The sequence below is a fragment of the Salvia splendens genome, chromosome 18 (assembly GCF_004379255.2).
Source record: "Salvia splendens isolate huo1 chromosome 18, SspV2, whole genome shotgun sequence".
NCBI classification, from domain to species: domain Eukaryota; kingdom Viridiplantae; phylum Streptophyta; class Magnoliopsida; order Lamiales; family Lamiaceae; genus Salvia; species Salvia splendens.
The window spans coordinates 5,260,531-5,280,412 of NC_056049.1; the positions used below are offsets into that span (position 1 = coordinate 5,260,531).

At 39.6% G+C, this 19,882-nt stretch overlaps 2 protein-coding genes across 3 annotated transcripts; one reads left to right on the top strand and one right to left on the bottom strand.

The window, feature by feature from the left end:
• The first annotated feature begins 418 nt into the window (after positions 1 to 418).
• Positions 419 to 7,079, top strand: LOC121777307 (zinc finger CCCH domain-containing protein 41-like). 2 transcript variants are annotated; one of them, XM_042174513.1, is made up of 5 exons: positions 419 to 703; positions 2,463 to 3,401; positions 4,060 to 5,217; positions 5,660 to 5,974; positions 6,245 to 7,079. In XM_042174513.1, the coding sequence occupies exons 2-5, from the start codon at positions 2,622 to 2,624 to the stop codon at positions 6,794 to 6,796; spliced, it is 2,805 nt and encodes a 934-aa protein (XP_042030447.1). In that variant the 5' UTR covers positions 419 to 703; positions 2,463 to 2,621; the 3' UTR covers positions 6,797 to 7,079. The 2 variants fall into 2 exon arrangements, with proteins under 2 accessions (XP_042030447.1, XP_042030448.1); XM_042174514.1 differs by having other exon boundaries at positions 2,503 to 3,401.
• Positions 7,080 to 8,672: 1,593 nt separating this feature from the next.
• LOC121776069 (ribonuclease III domain-containing protein RNC1, chloroplastic-like) lies at positions 8,673 to 11,895 on the bottom strand. Its single transcript, XM_042173194.1, has 5 exons — positions 10,999 to 11,895; positions 10,114 to 10,318; positions 9,418 to 9,618; positions 9,199 to 9,285; positions 8,673 to 9,120 (listed from the first exon to the last, which is right to left on the bottom strand). Exons 1-5 carry the CDS (start codon positions 11,763 to 11,765, stop codon positions 8,803 to 8,805), a joined length of 1,578 nt encoding a protein of 525 aa, XP_042029128.1. The 5' UTR covers positions 11,766 to 11,895; the 3' UTR covers positions 8,673 to 8,802.
• Between the last annotated feature and the right edge of the window lie 7,987 nt (positions 11,896 to 19,882).

Sequence of the window (19,882 nt, forward strand, 5' to 3'; positions counted from 1 at the left end):
ATTTTAATTGCATGGGATAATTGAGAAATGTACAAAAGTTATAATTTAATTAGCTAGTTTGATAAGTTATGAAATTTATGAGAAGTGAACCAAAAATTATGATTTAATTTAGAATTTTCATATATAAGTATGTTGTATCACGGTTCCAAACTCCTAATCGTAATTGTATGAATCTGTATAATCACGGTATCTCTTTCTAAAACACTTAGCATAATTTTCAAATAAATAATAATTTAATAGCATGAATCACATAATTTATTGATAAAAAACAAATATATGTGGGTCAATCTAGAATAACACTTAAAACAAAGCACCAAACTGCAAAGACTTCCCGCACACCCTTATACAAGAGCAGCTTAAATCTCTAATTTCTTGAAAATATGGGACCTCAATTGAATTTAACCATTTTTCCTAATCCAATCCTGTTTGTAAACTAAAACCCCAATTTCAGCTTTTGATTCATCTCTCCTCAATCTTGTTACAGAGAGGAAACTGGGAAAATATTATACACCCGACAGACCACAGCTCCGCACAGCGCACATCTGGTGTTTGATAAAAGGAGACAGAAATTCGGAGGATCATTTTTGGGGAAGCTTCAATTGAATCGCAAACCGATGGAATTATATGCATAGGCAATGCGAATTTACGAATTGCAGGAACAAGGGATTAAAACCCTAGGAGAAGGCAAATCCCATTTTTCCAGGTTAGTTTCAGCTGCCCGTGTCATTCGTTTTTTCAGTTTTCATATTAGGTTTCGTGTTTGAGCTATAGGTTTCTTGTATGAGTTCTGCACATGCCACGAATTATAGCATTTTAATCGCGTCGATGGTTTGCGGTTAATTTTTGATGGAGTTGTTCCTGGGTTGTTCCTTTTGTTCTGATTCTGTGCTAGAAGTGATTATGGTACGTAGCGCCTGAAAATGTGGAATATTACAGTATTAGCCTTCAGTTTGAATACTTTTCTTCGTTCTGGGCCACCAGTGAATTCGAATTTAGGACTTGAATTGAAAAACTTGTTCGATGTGGTTGTTAGTTTTTTGAATCTTAATGTCTCTTCAATTTTATGTGATTATCTATTACTAGCGTAGACATGATACAAATCGGCGTTCCCACAAAATATTAGCTTGTGCTAGTTCACACGGTTATATTTTGAATTCCCAACTCTCGCCCTGTAACACAAATGTCAAGATTTTAGGGAGTCTATGTCGAAAGCATTAAGCTTGGAGTTGAACATTTTCAAAAGCCTAGAACGAATTTTAGTTTGTTTCTGAGTGATGTGTATCACAGGTCAGCTTGTAGTTAGCTAATAAGACAATGACTTAAATGTGTGTGATATGATGAAGATGTCGAGATTCTGAAATAATTTGGTCACCCTCGTATTGACTGCCCAGATTAAAAAACAATTATTTTAAAGCTGTTTCCAACTTCCAGTGACACGTGTTAGTATCTACACCAAACCCCTTGCCTCTACTGTGCTACAGCCTACACACGGTCATTTAGTGTCTTATTGATGTCTATCCTAGTTCAGAAACTAAATGAGTGCCCAAACTTGCAGATATTCTGCATCAAATCTAAAACTTACTTTAGTGTTTTTGGCTTAGATTTAAATGAGTTATGTCACCTTTTGAAGTTATCATCTAAAAGATTATTATTGTAGTAATAGCTGATGACCTCTAACTTCTCCACATTAGTACAGATATCCCCATTATAATAAGCAGGTTTGTCTGTTTTTTCTAAGATTTATAGAAGTCATCACCAGCCTATAGTTGTCTGTTTCTCCTGAAAGTAGTTAGTAAGGGACCATATTGTCATGGTAAGCTAATAGGTTGCTTTTTAGATTTTTTTATGCATCAAAGATTTGCAGGGATAATCATGATACCGAAAATCATAATTTACTGTTATTAGAGTGATGCCGGACCAGAATGATGGAATGAAGGTACTTCAAGAAGTGCATCAATTTCGATTACTATCTAATTTAGAAAGAGATTGAAATTCAAGGCATAGAAAAGGAATTATGTGCATACATGACTATGTAGACACTAGACTGTCTTTATTGCATCTTGATTTAAGCATATAACTTGAATCTTTAAAGTTCTTTCTTTTGTGCCATGTTCGAAATGCTTTGAGAAATCAGAAAGGGGTCAGGTCAATGAAACCTATTTCATTTTTTCATTGTTGGTTCCTTCAATCTTTACTGACTAGTGCTCAAAAGCTTTAGCTTATTTTTGTGTGCGCGGTTGAAATGTCAATAATATATGTGTGCATGACTGCACATCCATAGGCGTTTGACATTTAGAGCTCTCTGGTTCATTAACTTTCATCTGCCTGATATGATAGATTACTGGATTATGGCAATATGAACCATTCATACCATGAACTGAATTTCTGACAAAATACTTTCAGACAGACTGATTTAGTTATTTTTGTTTATAATGGCCTTATGCTTTGTTATTTTGTGCCAGGTGCCTTGACAATATTTTGTTTCTTTTGTTGGCTTTCCAGTCTTGGAGCCATTTGCAGACATATTTTGCCTATATATATCCTCTATTTTCTGAACATGCTGTAAGGATTATTGGAGTAACACAAGAAACCTGATATATCTTGTTCATCACAAACATTACATGGAACTCAAGGTTTCTCCAGAAAAACCTGGGTTTTCATCTTCTGATGTGGCCAGTGATACCGAGGAGAAAGAAATCAGTGAAGGTGAAGATGACGACGATGATCGTAACCACAAGCATCGTAGGCAGGAGGCTCGTTCTCAATCTCAGGAAGGGGAATCTCTTGATAACCATTTGAAAAGACCATACAGAAAAAGAAACCGGCCTTTTGAAAATGGTTATTCTTACAGGGACCCACAATCAGGTGAACCCTGGAGAAATTACAATATGGCTTCAGACAGGGACTTTCCTACTAGGTTTGACAAGAGACGTTTCAACCAGGGCTCATTTTCCAAAGCTCCTATGGATTTGAACCAAAGGATCAGAGGTAACCACAATCTACCAGGTGAAGTTGGCTTTGCCAGGGGTAGGGGGAGGGAACCTGTTCCTTGGGGCATCCATGATGCAAGGTTTGGATTGGTTGATGTTGCATCTCAAATAGTTCAACCTGGGCCTGTTCCTTCTGCTATGTTTGCTGGAAGGGGCTTGTCAAATGTTTCTAGTGCACATGGTACATCTTGGAATGCATTTGGGCTGGTTCCCAGCTTACCTAATGGTGGACTTGACTCACTTCACCCCCTTGGTTTGCAAGGACCGCTAAGACCAGCAATCATTCCACCAGCGAATGTTGGGCTTCCACGGCAACGGTGTAGAGACTTTGAGGAGCGTGGGTTTTGCTTAAGGGGAGACATGTGCCTGATGGAACATGGTGTTAATCGTATAGTTGTTGAAGATGTTCAGGTGTGCAAACTTTCGTAGTTATAAGTTCTCAAGCTATATTCATTAGGTCTTATGGAATTCTCTTGGTGGTTAGTGAGTGTCATTTGCAAAATTATATTGTATTGTAGGAAGAATACATTCTTATTCAGGTGTGGTAGAACATGTAATTTTCCTTGTGCTACATATTTCCAGCATGAACTGTATTTTTTTTTCTGTGAACATTTCTTTTAGCCACCAAGCTTGCAAAAATTAGATGTTGTGACTTGTGATTAAAAACCTGTGTTGTTGATTGTATCTTTATTGTTGGTAGGATCTCAACATGAATACCCCCTGGTATAGAATTCCCAAGGAACTTTCAGTTGCACAGATTTGAGATGTCTTCATAGGTCAAGAGTAGTCTCAATATCATTTTGGGTTCATAGATATGATGTGTAGTCAGCTTTGCTGAGAAACTAGCAAGCCTCTTCTTTTTGGTTAACAAATGCTTTGTTACTTCTGTATTGCAATCAATTATGCATCAATATTAACTTCTCAATTCTCATGTATAAGTGTATGTGTATTTACTGTTGAGTGCCATGGGTTTATAATTATATTGCCAGCAGTTTATTTACTTCTGTGCTTTGATGATTATTAGTCATCACATATAAGGCCTTGATTACTTACTTTTCATATTTTTCAGAGCCTTTCACAATTCAATCTCCCGGTTTCACTTCCAGGCTCGCAACTTCTTGGAGCGTCTTCTGCACAAGGAGCTTTACCTGTTAACAACAAAGTTTTTCCTGCAAAAAGTAGCAAGCCTGGAATGAATGTAGATGGTTACGGCCTGAATGGTGGTGTTGTGGGGGGTTCCATGGCAGGGGCATCGACATCTGATGTGTATGATCCAGATCAACCTTTATGGGCAAATGAGACAACGGCAGCACTAATAGCACTTAATCAAGCAAATGTTGATGAAACTGAGTCGTTCATGGACATGGACCTTCCCAACCAGCATAATGTTGAATCAATTGAAGGTCTTAATGATGGTCGTCCACTCAGAAATGCCAATACTAGTGGATCCCAAAGTACATCTGTGTGGGGAAGAATAAGCAGTTCAAAACATGATTCAGAACAGGAAAACAAGACTGTGAAAACTCTGAACACGGATCGTTCAAATGTTCCCAATCAAGATAAATGGATGAATGTTAATGGAGATGGATCAATTGTTAAGGAGTCATTTGGAAAGAAACAAAGTGATTTTGTTCGCGACACTCGAACACCAGCTCAAAGGGGACTCCGTACTTTATTTGTCAATTACATTCCTCTAAAAGACAATAAGAAGGAAAATCTTCTCTCACATTTTCAGAAATTTGGTGAGGTTGTTGACATTTATATTCCCATGCAAACAGAATGGGCTTTTGTTCAATTTTCTAAAAGGGAAGAAGCAGCGGAAGCACTAAAGGCACCCGATGCGGTAATGGGCAATCGGTTTATCAAGCTTTGGTGGGCAAATCGAAATAATATTCCCGATGATGGAATAAGTGGCTATAATGCTGCGCCAATTACACCTCGTGGAACTTCACATCCTCCCGTTTCTAATCAATTTATTCTCGACAAAGGAAAAGAAAATCCTCATCCTGTAGTTGGAAAAGATAGCAACTCCCATGCTACTGTTGGTCAACAGCCGGTTTCTGACCATCCCAAGTCAGTGATTACAAATGGTTCCAAAGCCCCTCCTTTACAGCAAAAGAAATTTGAGAGCTTGGAGATTTTGAAGGAAGAACTTCGTAAGAAACAGGAGTTGCTGGATCAAAAACGAAATGAGTTCAGGCGCCAGTTAGACAAACTCCAAAAACAAGTAATTCTTCATTTGAAATGTGGCTGTCAGAGCTGTTCCATTTAAGTGTTTAGCATGCCATCTCTCATTATCTTAAAAACCGTGATGTTTCATTAGCTGAACTTGACATATTTAAACTACCAGGCAGGTGTGTGGTTACCATGTTCTGTTCCTTTTTTTCGGGGGGGTGGTGGTGGTTAAGTTACCAAAATATTGTTTATTACAAAGGAGTCGAGGCTGTATAGAACTGACTGAACAATCTTCTTCTCCAGCCTCCAGTTTCTTTAGTTTAGTTGCTATATTTCTCCATTCTTGTGTTTCCTCTCCTCTCCTGGTTTTCTTTTATTATGGAATATGGAGTCACTGTTGTCAAGTGATTAACATAATTGCAAAGCATCACTTATCTTTGTTCTCCCCTGATTGAGTCTAAGGTCTCCACCCTCACCTATTTATTCTTTTTCAGGCTGTGGGCAGCAAGGATATTCCAGCATCAGATTCGACCACAAAAAAAATTAAAGGCGAGACACCACCTAATCAGTCAAAAATGGAAAATTCCAAGTCATCACCAAGAGATGGCTTGTCCATTGAGAATACCCGGTCTGAACAGCATTATGTGACACATACTTCAACCTCAACCATGCCTATTCATGAGCCTTTAAAACCTTCTTTCCGTCTGCACGCACCTCTAGGGACACCATTTGTAGCAAACAGATTCAAGCTGGACAATCGGCCCACAGTGTTCAAAGTTGTTCCTCCGTTACCATCTGATCTTGCAAATGTAAGCTATACTCCTCTTAGTATTTATCTCACATATTTCTGCTTGAAGGATACTTTTCTATTTCCCTTCTTTTCTTGTGAGATGTACCGATCAAATGGTTATTGATGCATGCTCCAAGTGTATTTCCGTATTTGAGTGGTGGAAATTCATTATTTTCTTTTAAATTAATTGCATTAATATCTGCCTTCTAAATGAGTGTCTGGCCGGCATTCAGTTCATCATGAAAATTACTGTTATTTTTCCTGCGCTAAACAATGATATGCTCTATAGGTTGCTGCTCTGGAGGAGCACTTCTCATCGTATGGTGATCTTGCTTCGGTGGTACTGGAAGAGTCGGAACTCCAAGAGACTAATGATGCTTCAGTATCATCTTCTGATGTCTCAGCCTGTGTTTCCTTTACAACCCGACGATCTGCTGAGAGGGCTTTCTCTCATGGTAAATCATGGCAAGGTCACAAGTTGCAATTTTCGTGGCTTACGTCTATTAATACTAGCAAAGAAGTCGACAAATCTGGGAATCCTCCTGCCACTTCAAATGCATCTGTTAACACTGGCAAAGAAGTCGACAGCCACGGGAATCTCCCAACTGCTTCAGGTGCCTCTGATAGCATTGGGAATCTCCCAGCTGCTTCAAATGCACCATCTGATGTTGACACTCAAACTAGTGGAGATGATGCATCGGCAGATAATCAGAGAACTCCTGCCTCGGAACCTGGGAACCACAAAGTAGAAGCTGATGCAGATTCTGCTGAACAGGAGAAAGATTCAAAATCAACGTCACCCTCGCCCTCACCCTCTTCCTCGGGCGAAAAGCAGCTTTAGCTCTTGAATCCGATGCCCGCTTCTAGTTGTACAGTGAGGTAAACATGATGTCAAATTATTATAATTCATATGGTTTAACTGAATCTGCAGCTAAATTCTAGCTACGGTCTTATTTTCTCATTTTTGGGTTTTTTTTTCGTGGAGAAATGTCTAATTTTCAACTAGCAGTCCTCGTTAAGTGCGAATTGTAATGCGTTGTGTTCTTGTTATATATATTTTTAGAAACGAGAGGTTTACATTTTAAAAGGAAAAAAACACAAAAATTGTTTAGAACAATTGACAATTCTCTTCTCTTTAGGCGTCTTTACGTTGTGGTTTGTTTGGTGGGTAGATAATTCATAGACTTCCATCCTTCGATAAATTATCTACCCTACCAAACATGCGTGTTTTACACTTGCTTGTTTTGGTTCTACACATTAAATGTGTTAACTTCTGGTTCCAAATAATTTGTTTTGGTCCATATTTAATAGTTTCGTAAAAAATGAACAGTCTGACCTGATTAGATCTTTCAGAGATGTTGAGGTTGATGATTTGAAGCTGATTTGCAATTTACACCATCGATGTTGCCATCAAATCAAAGTAACGATAGTTCCTCCCAACGTTGGTATTTGTTTTTATATCGAAGATAATAATACGAGTCTAATTTACAAGGACCTAACTTGTAACTTGATATAGTTGAACAAACAAAGGCCTCATGCTAAACAAAAGAGTAACATGGACACAAATGATAATGATAAGGACCTAACTTTGTAATGATACTCGCGCATAAATAGAAACAACGTATCATCTGCTTGAAAATCGACGCCTTTTAAACGACAACCATGTTAGCGAGTCTCAGCTGTTTATCTGCAGGCAGATACCCCTTCAGACGTCTGATGCATCACTCGCAACAAGAGCATCACGTGTCTTCCTCACTCGAGTCGATAGGTTGTGAGTCGGGCAGGTGATGCTACAGATTCTGCAACTATTCTTGAACCAATGTCGGGTAGGAGAGGTGGTAGAGTAGCGGGAAGATCAGTCAAGAAACACTTGTTTTATCAGCAAACAAAATAGGCATATACTTAGAGCTGCTACCAGATAAGAGGCCAAGGAATGGTAGAGCCTGAGAAACATGGAACTGTATCAGTAAACGTCGAAAATGAGTACCAGAAGGACAATCGCCCACACGACACATGCTGCATTCTGCTGTGACTGGAGGAAGTTATGGCAGAATGACCCTACACAGGCAGAACGACACATGCCAAAACTGGCAAACATGTTTCCCCTCGAGGATTCTTAGATTTGCACTAGGAATCCATGAAATGATCACGAGACGCAGCTCTGTATATTAATTCCCTAAACCAATGACAGCACCCCAGGCATCCTCCTCCAGATGATCAAATAAATGAAGCACAAGTAGTTTGTAACACTAGAATTTGTAGCATCTGCTAAAGAAAGTGTTGCATTAAATAAGTCAGACTATGAAGTACAATTCTCATATAATTAGGATTTCTATTTATGAATCTATCCTTCACTGAATGCAGAATTGACAATAGGTGACGGAAGAACTACACCATTTTCACCTTTCCATCTTAAGCCAGGTTAAGTACAGAGTATTGTTCATGCTCATGAGAATAGATAAGTCCAACATCTTTTTCGACAGCCAATACGCACCTACGATTTTCTCAAATCCACACAGCTGAGCTTCATGAATGAGCTGACAGAAATTACAAACAAGAAAGATGTTCACTGATGCCCGGGAAAGGGGTCTTGTTTGAGGCATTCTCGTATCAACTTTACAATTTGCTGAACAATAATTCAATTGTAAATGAGCTGTTTCATTTTTCCTTTTCCTTTGCTAGGCTCTCTACAATAATGAAATGAATACAAGTGTAGATACTTGTGGCAAATTATAATCCATAATCTATAACATGGTCAAAATGTTATCTGTACACGATCTATTTTTGCTCATGAAACTTGGGTGTATGAATACATATCACTACAGATTTAAACCATGTCCATCTTGTTCATACGGCCTTTGGCTGTATCTGCTCAAAGTCGAAAACCTCGAACATGAGTCGCCTAACGTCTGGCTTCCCATAAACAGCGTATGCGAGGCCATGGATGGCTTGCTGAACCGAGGTTGTAGCTGGATTTCTGAGCCTCCGGTTGTGCTCATACGAGTCCTGGACCTGATCGCTGTAGATGATGAAACGGTGAAGATACTTCTCCCTCAAGAACTTGCCGCAGAACTTGTTCATCAGAAGACAACGGTGCTTCTCCTGCAGCCATTTCCCAGGAGCATCGATGTGCTTCATAAGCAACCTCTCGGCCATCACAAGATCCTGCCAGCAAATTTTGTTAAAATTAAGCAACAAGTGATAGAGGAAGGGATAACATATCCTAGTTGAAACTCGCGTTACCTGGATCTTCTGACCAACATATTCCAAGCGCTCGAAGCAGAACCGTGGGTGTTCAAACTTGTGTTTTGATGGATGCATGAAACAGAGCTGGTTGCATTTCAAGCACAATAATGTTAGGTGTAATTTCATTTCAAACAGAGCTTGTGTTTTGTAATAACGCCACACGCCTTATCTAAGAAACAAAGATAGTCGATGCTACAACAAAGTTGTAAGAAATACCTGCAACCCTAAGCCAAGCTCAATATTCCTTGCTTCTGTTATCTCAGGTATCCTATCCACCATAGCCAAGGGATATCCAAGTGTTCTCATCACTTGAGGTCTACATTCAAAATCCCATATGTTTCCACGGAATCGGTGCATACCAGGTGGCACACATGCTCTGAAAAGCCTAGGATGAGCAAAAAGGGCATCTTCTGGTGGCTGAAAACATCAAGCCAGTTGTTGCATTAAAAGTATACATAATTAACAAAGATGTTAAATAACTACATAAAAAAAATCAACATATTCAAGTAATTTGTTTATTTCACACATCTTGTTATGGTATTTGGTCAAATGTCAAATGACATGAAATTTGCGATCAAATCGACATTTATTTCTGGCACTTACTATCATACCTTCAGAACTCAAACTCATTTCCCCCTATTAACTACGGGCCATGAATGTAAAGTATTTTTGTTTATGACAGTATCGAGTAGTTTGTGTCTCATAGTAATGACATTTTTCATTTGTAAGTAGGAGTGTTGTATGTAAAGTAATGGCATGAATAGATCGGGAAAATTGCACAGGACAATATAGTGGAACTCTCTTTGAAGATAGAGGAACAAACAATTATCGTAATTCTTCATGAAAATCTTAATAGTTCCTCACTAAAAGATCAGTAAAATGTTAACAAATAAGGAGGGGAGAAGCAATTACCCTATAAGCAGCAACATCTTGCCAACTGAGTTTTCGGTTATCAAACTCAACAGATACATAGTCTATATCTTCAAGCTGTCTCCTTAATTTAGGCTGGCAGTCTTCAGCCTCCGGGTCGAGCCCAAACACTTCAAAGAGAACACGATATACTTCTGGCATGCCAAAACACAAGTATATTGCTCCAAACAACGCCCAGAACACAGATCTACCAAGCCAATATCACTAGCCTGTCAGAACTTAAAATAACTACCAAACTAAAGTAATAATTGTACTACTCACAAGAATCAGTGCCTTTAATGCTATAAGACATTGATTAAAAACAGATGATACTATTGAATTGTCAAGCTCAAAAACACCAGAATGCAATCTAAATATCATAGTTCCAATACAAAAAATCAGACCACTCAGGCAGAGTAAGAAAATCATTTGCAGGATACAATGTGAATAAAGAGTTCAGCAAGACCACAAGCAACTAGATTATCCACTTCTAATTCTATACTACAAGCAATAGGTCAAAGGGCTATAGTATGAGTCTCTTTCCCTAGATATTGAAAACCCAACATGGCTTCTCGAACACTACCAACTTGATCACTTAACGATATCAGTGCAATGAAACCTTGCATACTAAATAATGATGAACTTAAACCTTTTAATATGAGCAATATCATTGTCAATAAGGCATAACATTGCACAAACCACATCAACTCTACCGATTCTTTGAGCAGCAACTTAAAGCAATACTAAGTTGATTCCCCTCCCACTTTATCCAGTTAAAAACCATCACAGAAATGTAGTACTGACAAGTTATTATTTGAAGAACTCAAGCCACAAATCATATTCATTCTTTTCCAAAAACATAAAAATGAACCAAGACAAGGGACATACTTCACTGGAGGCTCGCGGTCTTTGCGAAGGAGCCTATCCATATCATCATACTGGAAAACCAAATTCTGCAAGCTAGCAGCTTTGATCCACTTGGGCAGAAACCTCTTACCAATCAAAGCATACACCCTCTCCCTCATCGGCCCCGGGGACTCCCTCGGATAGCGCTGCAAGAAGAACTCACACAGCGCCAGCTCGAGCACATACTGCCCCAAAAACAACAGCCGCGAATGCCCTGACCTCACATGCCGCACATTAGTCCTCTCACAGTGAGGATGCTGAAACGCCAAATACAGCAAGGAATCGAACTGCTTGGCCGGATTATCGTCTCCGTAGCTTTCCGAGGGCTCCAACGGATAACCCAGCGCCTGCTTAGCCTCAAGCAAATACTCATCCATCCACGTTCTATCGGCATTGTTCAATCGCTGCGAAGGGAGGCAAGAGCTCAGCAAAGGGAAGGACTTTAGCGATAATTGGGGGCTGTTGAGGAATCTGTCGGCTAATCTCTTGTCGTCTAGTGGAGGTTTGAGGATGAATCGTTTTGGGGGCGCCCTTTTCTTGGGGGAGACTACTTTTTTGCGCTCGGCCAACTCTTTGAGGAGGCGTTGGGGGCTGTTTTGGGGGAGCTCGGCGGAGGAGACGGCGAAAATGTGGAGATTCGGTTGGGTTTTGGGGATTTTGAAGTGGGTTTGGAAGGGGAAGAGAGTGAGTGAGGAGGAGGAGAAAGAGAGGTCTATTTTGGTGGGCGTGAAGGATGAAGATAAATCCATTTTAAGAGGGAGGGGTGATGGAATTGGGTTTCTATGAGAAATTGAAGTGGATTTGGGAAGCCATTGATTGAGGAGGTTTTTGTAGCTGCAGAGATAAGGGACGGAATTTTGTGAAAAGATGGAATACAGATTACCGTTTTGAGGGTTTGAAAACTATAGAAGCTGAGGCCCGAAGATAAAGTCGGCGGCCCGCGTGAATTTTCACTATTCGAATTCTTACTATATCTATATCTTTAGAAAAGAAATAAATACAAAAATTCACCTTCAATTTTCTGATTGGAGGGAATTTAATTAATTTATAGAAAAGAGGAAAATCAGCTTTGGATTGAGACAAATGTCCGTTCTCAAGGCTTATGGTGCGGTGATTTTAAACCTTGGTGATAAGGTTTTGCGTGAGATTCAGGAGCAGAAGACCGTGGCGAACATTCTTGAGAGGCTGGATGAGATCTATTGCAGTAAATCTCTGACGAATCGATTTTATATGAAAAGAAGGGTGTATTCCTATAGTTTTTCTGGTGATAGATCGATTCTTGAGCAGTTGGAGGATTTCAATAAGGCGATAGATGATTTGGTGGCATGTGATGTCAAGATCAGTGATGAGGATAAGGCTATCTTGGCCCTCAATGCATTACCAGATACGTACGATCAGCTCAGGGATGCGATCTTGTATGGTCGTGATAAAGAGATTACTTTCTCTGAGGTGCATTAGGCCCTTATGGCAAAAGAATTGCATAAAGGTGTGGCGAGGAACCAAGAGTCACAGACAGAGAGCCTAAACATCAAAAAGTTTAACTTCTTAAAGGAAAGAAGAAGAACTTTAAGAAAGAAGATGGATTCAGGCCCGACAATAATGATCAGAAGGAGACACGGTCTTGCCATTGGTGTAAGAAGTCGGGTCATCGGAAAAAGGACTGCTTCGCGTGGAAGAGAAAACAGGCTCAAGATGTTGGTAATTCTAAGCCAAGCTCAGATTGTGTGGAGGAACAGGAAATCACACATGCTCTAAATGTTATGGAAGATGTATGTGGTGGTTCTTGGATACTTGATTCGGGGTGCAGCTTTCATATGTGCCATAGACTTGAAATGTTTGAGGAAATTTCAGAAGCTACTGGGACCGTGGTGTTAGGAAATAACCAGGTCTGCCAGATTAAAGGCATTGGCAAGGTTAAGCTCAAACTTGATGATGGTTCTGCTGTGGTTCTGATCGAGGTCAGGTATATCCCTGAGGTAAAGAGGAATTTAATCTCACTCGGTTTATTGGAGAAAAATGGATGCTCTTTCTATTCTTTTGCTGGGACCTTGGAGGTGAAGAAAGATGGTGTTCTGATATTGAAAGGAACAAGAAATGGCATTCTATACTACCTCTGTGGGTGGGCTTTGAAAGCTTGTGACCAAGCCAATGTGGTGAAATCTGAAACCATGGAGATATGGCACATGGGGCTGGGGCATCCAGCTGATGGAAGTATCAAGGAGCTACTAAAAAAAGAAGTCATTCATGGGATTGCAGAGAGGGCAGGTCAGCCATGGGAAGACTGCATTATGGGCAAAGCAAAGAAATTGCCATATCAGAAAGGTAAACACACTTCAAAAGCTCCTCTTGACTATGTGCATAGTGACTTGTGGGGGCATTCTCCAATTTTGCCTGTTGGTGGTGGAAAGTATTATATAACAATCATAGATGACTATTCTAGGAAGTTTTGGGTTTATATTCTTAAAGAGAAATCTGAAGCATGCTCAAAATTTAAAGAATGGTGTGTTGTGGTTGAGAAAGAAAAAGGTTGTGTGGTGAAGTGCCTTAGAACTGACAACGGGCTGGAGTTTTTATCAAAAGAGTTTGAATCTTTTTTTCAGGCTAAAGGCAATAAGAGACACATGACAGTTCATCTCAACGCCCAACAAAATGGGGTTGCAGAGAGAGCAAATAGAACTATAATGGAGAGAGTGAGGTGTATGTTGGCTTCTTCTGGGATGGAGAAGAGATTCTGGGCAGAGGCTGTGGCCTCTGCTGTGAAATTGATAAACAAATGCCCCTCATCTAGCATTGATGGAGATACTCCAGACCTGAGATGGTATGGAAGTTATGGAGATTATTCTCATGTCATGGTTTTTGGGTGCAAGGCATATGCATATTTGAAACAGACTAAGCTGGATGCAAGGGCAGTCAAGTGTGTGATGTTAGGATACCAGCAAGGAGTGAAGGGGTATAGACTCTGGTGTGTGGAGCTCGGGAATCACAAGGTGATTATAAGCAGAGATGTCACTTTTATAGAGTCTGAGATGCTTAACAAAAAGGCAGAAAAGACCATGATTGACCTACAGCCAAATTCTGATCTTGATGTGGAGGACCACAGACCAGCTTCTGCTAAAAAACTTGATGTCTCTGATGAAGAACAATCAGAGGAAGAAGCTGGACAGCCTGACCTGAAGGATTATCAGTTAGCTCGGGATAGAGGCAGGAGAAAGGATGTAAAGCCACCAACAAGATATGCAGACTCTGAAATGCTTTATTTTGCACTCTGTGTGGCAGAAGAGATAGAGTTCTCAGAGCCTGGTTCATACAAGGAAGCTATGAATTGCAGAGAAATAGACAAATGGCTTAAGGCAATGATAGATGAGATTGATTCTCTCATCAAGAATGGTACCTGGATCTTGGTAGACAAGGTGGAGGGCAGGAAGCTGCTGACTTGTAAGTGGTTGTTTAAGAAAAAGATAGAGTCTGTTGATAATGAGAAAATCAGATTTAAAGCAAGATCGGTTGCCCGGGGTTTCACACAGGAACATGAGGTTGACTACAATGAGGTATTATCACCCGTGGTCAAGCATACATCTATTAGGATATTGCTGGTTGTTGCAAAGATGGACTGAGAACTTGAGCAATTAGATGTGAAAACCGCATTCTTGCATGGGATCTGGAAGAGACAATATATATGTCTCAACCAGAGGGTTTTGTGCAGCAGGGAATGGAGAATAAGGTTTGCTTGCTCAAGAAGAGCCTATATGGGCTCAAACAGGCCAGCAGACAGTGGCACAGAAAATTTGATGATTATGTGTTAAGAAATGGATTTGTGAGATCCAAATATGATGAGTGTGTGTACATCAAAAAGAGGAAGGGAGCTGTAGTTGCTTATTTGTTGTTGTACGTGGATGATATGCTAGTGTCAGGAGCATCAAAGCAGGAAGTTCAGACAGTAAAAGATGACTTGAGCTCAGTGTTTGACATTAAAGATTTAGGTGGAGCCAAGAGGATCCTGGGCATGAATATTGTCAGGAACAGAAAAGAGAGAGAAATTTGGTTAAGTCAGACTGATTACATCTTCAGGATCATTAAGGAATTCAGGATGGGAGACTCTAAACCAACTGGAACTCTAATGGCTCAACATTTCATATTATCAGTAGAGCAAGCTCCAAAGGATAAGAAGGAAAGGCTGGAAATGGAGGCCTATCCCTTATGCTAATATTATAGGAAGCATAATGTATGCCATGATTGGGACAAGACCAGATGTGGCTCATGCAATTAGCACCACAAGCAGATTCATGAGCAATCATGGCAGAGAGCATTGGCTGGCTCTGAGATGGGTACTTAGATATCTGAGAGGAGCTGGAAATATTAGAATCTTGTTCAAAGCTGGTGCTGATAGTGGGTGTGATGTTCTGGTGGGTTTTTGCGATAGTGATTTTGCAGGGATCATTGACACCAGAAAATCTCAATCTGGGTATATTTTTACTATGCATGGGGCAGTTGTGAGTTCTGGAGGCCGAGTACATTGCTCTAACCTCAGCAGTCAAGGAAAGCTTTTGGCTTAAGGGGATAGTGGCTGACTTTGGGGTGGAGCAGGGAGCCATAGCCATAGGCTGTGACAATAATGGTGCTTTGAGTCTAGCAAGGCACCAAGTATTCCATGAGCGTAGTAAGCACATCGACGTGCGACTACACTTAGTGAGGGAAGAGGTAGAAAAGGGGAATGTGAAATTGTTCAAAGTTGACACCGCTGTTAACCCCGCAGATATGCTGACAAAGCCTCTGCCGAGAGAAAAGTTTGAGCTTTGTCTAAGGCTAGTTGGCTTGTGCAGTCAGCAATTCACATCTAAGCAATGAAGGTGGAGATTTGTGAGTGTTAATTGCTTAGCTGCAATTGTAACTACTGATCGAATCAAGAGGGAAGAAGAAAGCATCGGAGCAACTTAGCTTTCAGCTGGAGGAAGCTCAGTAGCCGTTGGATGCTGCGAATCGAAATGATTAAATCATAGCCATAGGATTTGATATTAGTTACCGTTAGGTTTACTAGTTGATTAGCGGTAGATAAAAAGGGAAAGAGGAAGGGTTAGAGTAGAATCAGATTCTGATCCAAATTGTGTAAAACATTCTCCTTAAAGAAATTCAATAATAGATTTTCATCTTGTTCGTCATTCTCGATTCATCATCTCCGATCGAAAGTGAACAATTATTACTAATACTAATTCAATGAAAATTAAATTCGGTGTGCATCGCCGCTTTGTAAGTACTGTACTAATTTTTCCATTCTCGATTCATCATCTCCGATCGAAAGTGAACAATTATTACTAATACTAATTCAATGAAAATTAAATTCGGTGTGCATCGCCGCTTTGTAAGTACTGTACTAATTTTTCCACTAATCGATTATCATCAAAATGTATAGCTCTGCACTTTGTTTTATGATTATTTAACGTTATTTATTCAGTCCAAAGCAATTGTAGGCATAATTCATCAATCATCATTATTTGGGAAATTAGTCTACGTAATCCTGCAATTCATTTTCCATATGTTGCAAACAGTTTGGATCGCGTTTTATTTGAATAAAAAGCAGTGCTATTCACAAATTCCTAAAGTCAAGAATTTTGCATCGCCGCTTTGTAAGTAATTTTTCCACTAATCGATTATCATCAAACTAGTGTTATCACTCGCCACGACATAAGATTTTCTTATAATAAATAAAATTTCTAAATGATTAAATAGAAATAAAAATTAATATCATTATATACATTTATACACTTTTATTTTGTGAGTTGAGTGAAGAAAAAAAATTAAGACAAAGAATAAAGTGGTGATAATAATACTTACATCTCAATGTGTTAATTAGAATAAGATACCGTGGGACACAATGAGTATATATTAACACTTTATTAGATATAGTATATAAAAAATTGTTTTTGAAGAATGATTAAAATAAGTATTTATAAAATTTATAAATAATTCAAAACGTTACAAATAATAACAAAAGGAGAAATGTACTGTGTCATCCCACTTTAAATGAAGTATTTCATATTCGGCAAACAATTTTATACTTCCTGCATCCCATAAAAATATGAGCATTTGAAATGACACGAGAATTAATGCAAAAGTGGTAAAGTAAGAGAGATGGAGAAAATGTATTTAAAATAGTGTTAGTGGATAGTGAAACTCATATTATTATTAGTGTTTAATCAATTGTAATTGGTGTCATACTGGTATAAGTTGTAAATAAATTACTCCCTCCATCCCACAATGATTAATACTCTTATTGTAGGCATGAGTTTTAAGAAATGTAAAGAAAAGTTGTTGGAAAAGTTAGTAGAATATGAAACCCACTTTTTTATATTGGTTTTATTAATAAAATGTGAGTGAAGTGAGTTAGTGGAATGTGAGATCTACTTACCATATATGGTAAAAAAATGAAGTGTGACAATTATTGTGGGACAAACTGAAATGAAAAAGAGTGACAATTATTGTGGGGTGGATGGAGTATTTTATATGGGTAATAAGTTGGGGACAATTTTTCATAAATAGAAATGTTCATATTTTTATGGGACAGTCGAGAATGAAAAGTGCACATATTTTTATGGGACGGAGAGAGTAAGTTTTTCCCTCTAATACTCCCTCCGGTCCCATAAAAACATTAGTATTTAAAATGATATGAAAACTAGTGCACAATTAGTAAAGTAAGATAAAAAAGAAAATGATAGTTATATTAGTGGATAGTGAGACCCATATTATTATTGTTAATGTTATATGAATTATAATGGTAGAGTACATAATAATGTGTTTGACAATAACTTTCTATCAATAGAAATGCATGGAAATAGAGTACGGAGAACAAAAAAAAAGGAAGAAAAAGTTGCAAGGAACACAATACACAGCATCCATCGGGAGCACATCATGGTGTTGTGTTTCTTTTACATTGCAGAGATCTAAATCCTTACTACTATTATATATTGAATTGATTTATATGTGGAATGTTTCTTTTACATTGCAGAGATCTAAATCCTTACCACCACTATATATTAAATTGATTTATATGTGGAAGAGTTTGGGGACAATTTTCAATTAAAAGACTTACTCTCCACTTTCGATAAAGACTAAAGTCCTAATTTGGTCCTTAACATATTGCGTTTTTTTTATTTTGGTCCAAAACATTATCTTTTGAATTATTCGGTCCCTCACATTTGAAATCGGATCACATTTGATCTATTTTGGACGGTTTCGTCAATTTTTTGACGGTTTTAAATACTGGGTCACAAATCCGTCACTAATCCGTCACTAACTGGGAGAACCTGATCCGTCACAAATCCGTCACAAATCCATCTCCCGCCACCGCCACTGCCGAGAAGAAGCACTGGTGGCTCACCAATAGAAAGGTATACACATTACGTCAATTTCTCCTCTGTTACATTTTTTTATTTCGGAAATAATGCAGATGGTGGAGAGATACGTAAGGGAAGCTGATAGGGACTCAACGTTGGAGGAAGGAGTATGCACGGCAGAAGGGCCGTCACCAAGCGTGGAGCAGGCCGGAGCCCAAACTAACGAGCCCAACATCAAGTCGAAACCCGCGAAGAAGCTAGTTCCGCCGAGAGAGGAACGCCCGAAGCGCAACGCGCCTCGGCCAAGCAAGTACAAGGATTTCGTGCCAAAATAATTAGAAGAGTTTATTTGCTTTTATTTTTTGCCTTTAGAGATATGATTGTTTTCCTTAAATAACGTTATTTGCTTAGATAGATAGAGTCAAATCCTTTCGGGTTTTCTTCTTGATTCTTTCCCAAATTGTAAGTCCGAATCAAGTAGGGGGAATTCTATATATTATAGAATTCCCATAGATCGAGTCTTGAGAAATAAGTAATACAAATTGCCTATTGTCTCAACCCTAGTTCTCATCAACAATTTCCCAGCACCTCCACTGGGTCAATTCATCGAACATCTTGCGTACAATCTGTGATAGGACCTTAAATCCTATCAACTGGTGCTTCATTGCGCTTCTCTTCCCCCGCTTCACCATCACCACCATCGTTCAGCCTATTATGGCATCCGACGACGTCAATACCGGTGGAGACCCCTCTCTTGCCTACACCCTTGAAGAATTGGGCCAGACCATGTTCGATATCAAAGTCCGCATCGCCGGAGATGAAAAGAAGATCCAATCGAACCGCTTCGCTCAGGAAGCCTTTGAACGACAACAGACAGAGTGGAATAAGAGCATGGATGATCACATGACGCGCCTGATAACGGCCGTCGAAAATCTAGGAAAAAAGCCACCCGATGCCGCGACGCAGATGTCGTCGGCGTCGCAGCCCTGTGGCTGGAAATTACCGCCCTCGCACACGATCAAGCCGGTGGGGTTTAATCAGGATTCTTGGCCGAAGTTGAAGATGGATCCACCCTGATTCAATGGTGATGGCGTGGTTTTGTGGATCAAGAAAATTCAGAAATTTTATAATCATACTTTCACATCGTTATCCGACCGTTTGTATCTGACGGAGTTTCTTCTGGATGATGCGGCGAAGGAATGGTTTGAGTGGTGGGAGTCTAACAATAAGGACCGAGGTTGGGATGAGTTCTTGCTCAACATCAAACGGCGCTTCGACCCCGATTTGTATGAAGATTATGTGGGTCGCTTGCCAACCCTGCGCCAGAAGGGATCGTTGGAGTCATATCTAGCCGAGTTCGAACCCATGTTACGGAAGGTGACCCACGTGGGCGACGACACTCTAACATCGTTATTCGTTGCCGGGTTGTCCACACCCCTCAAGCATGAATTACTGATTCGACGTCCCGCATCCCTCAGAGACGCTATCTCTCTTGCGCAGCAACTTGCTGCGTGTCACACTGCCTCTCACACCAGCCA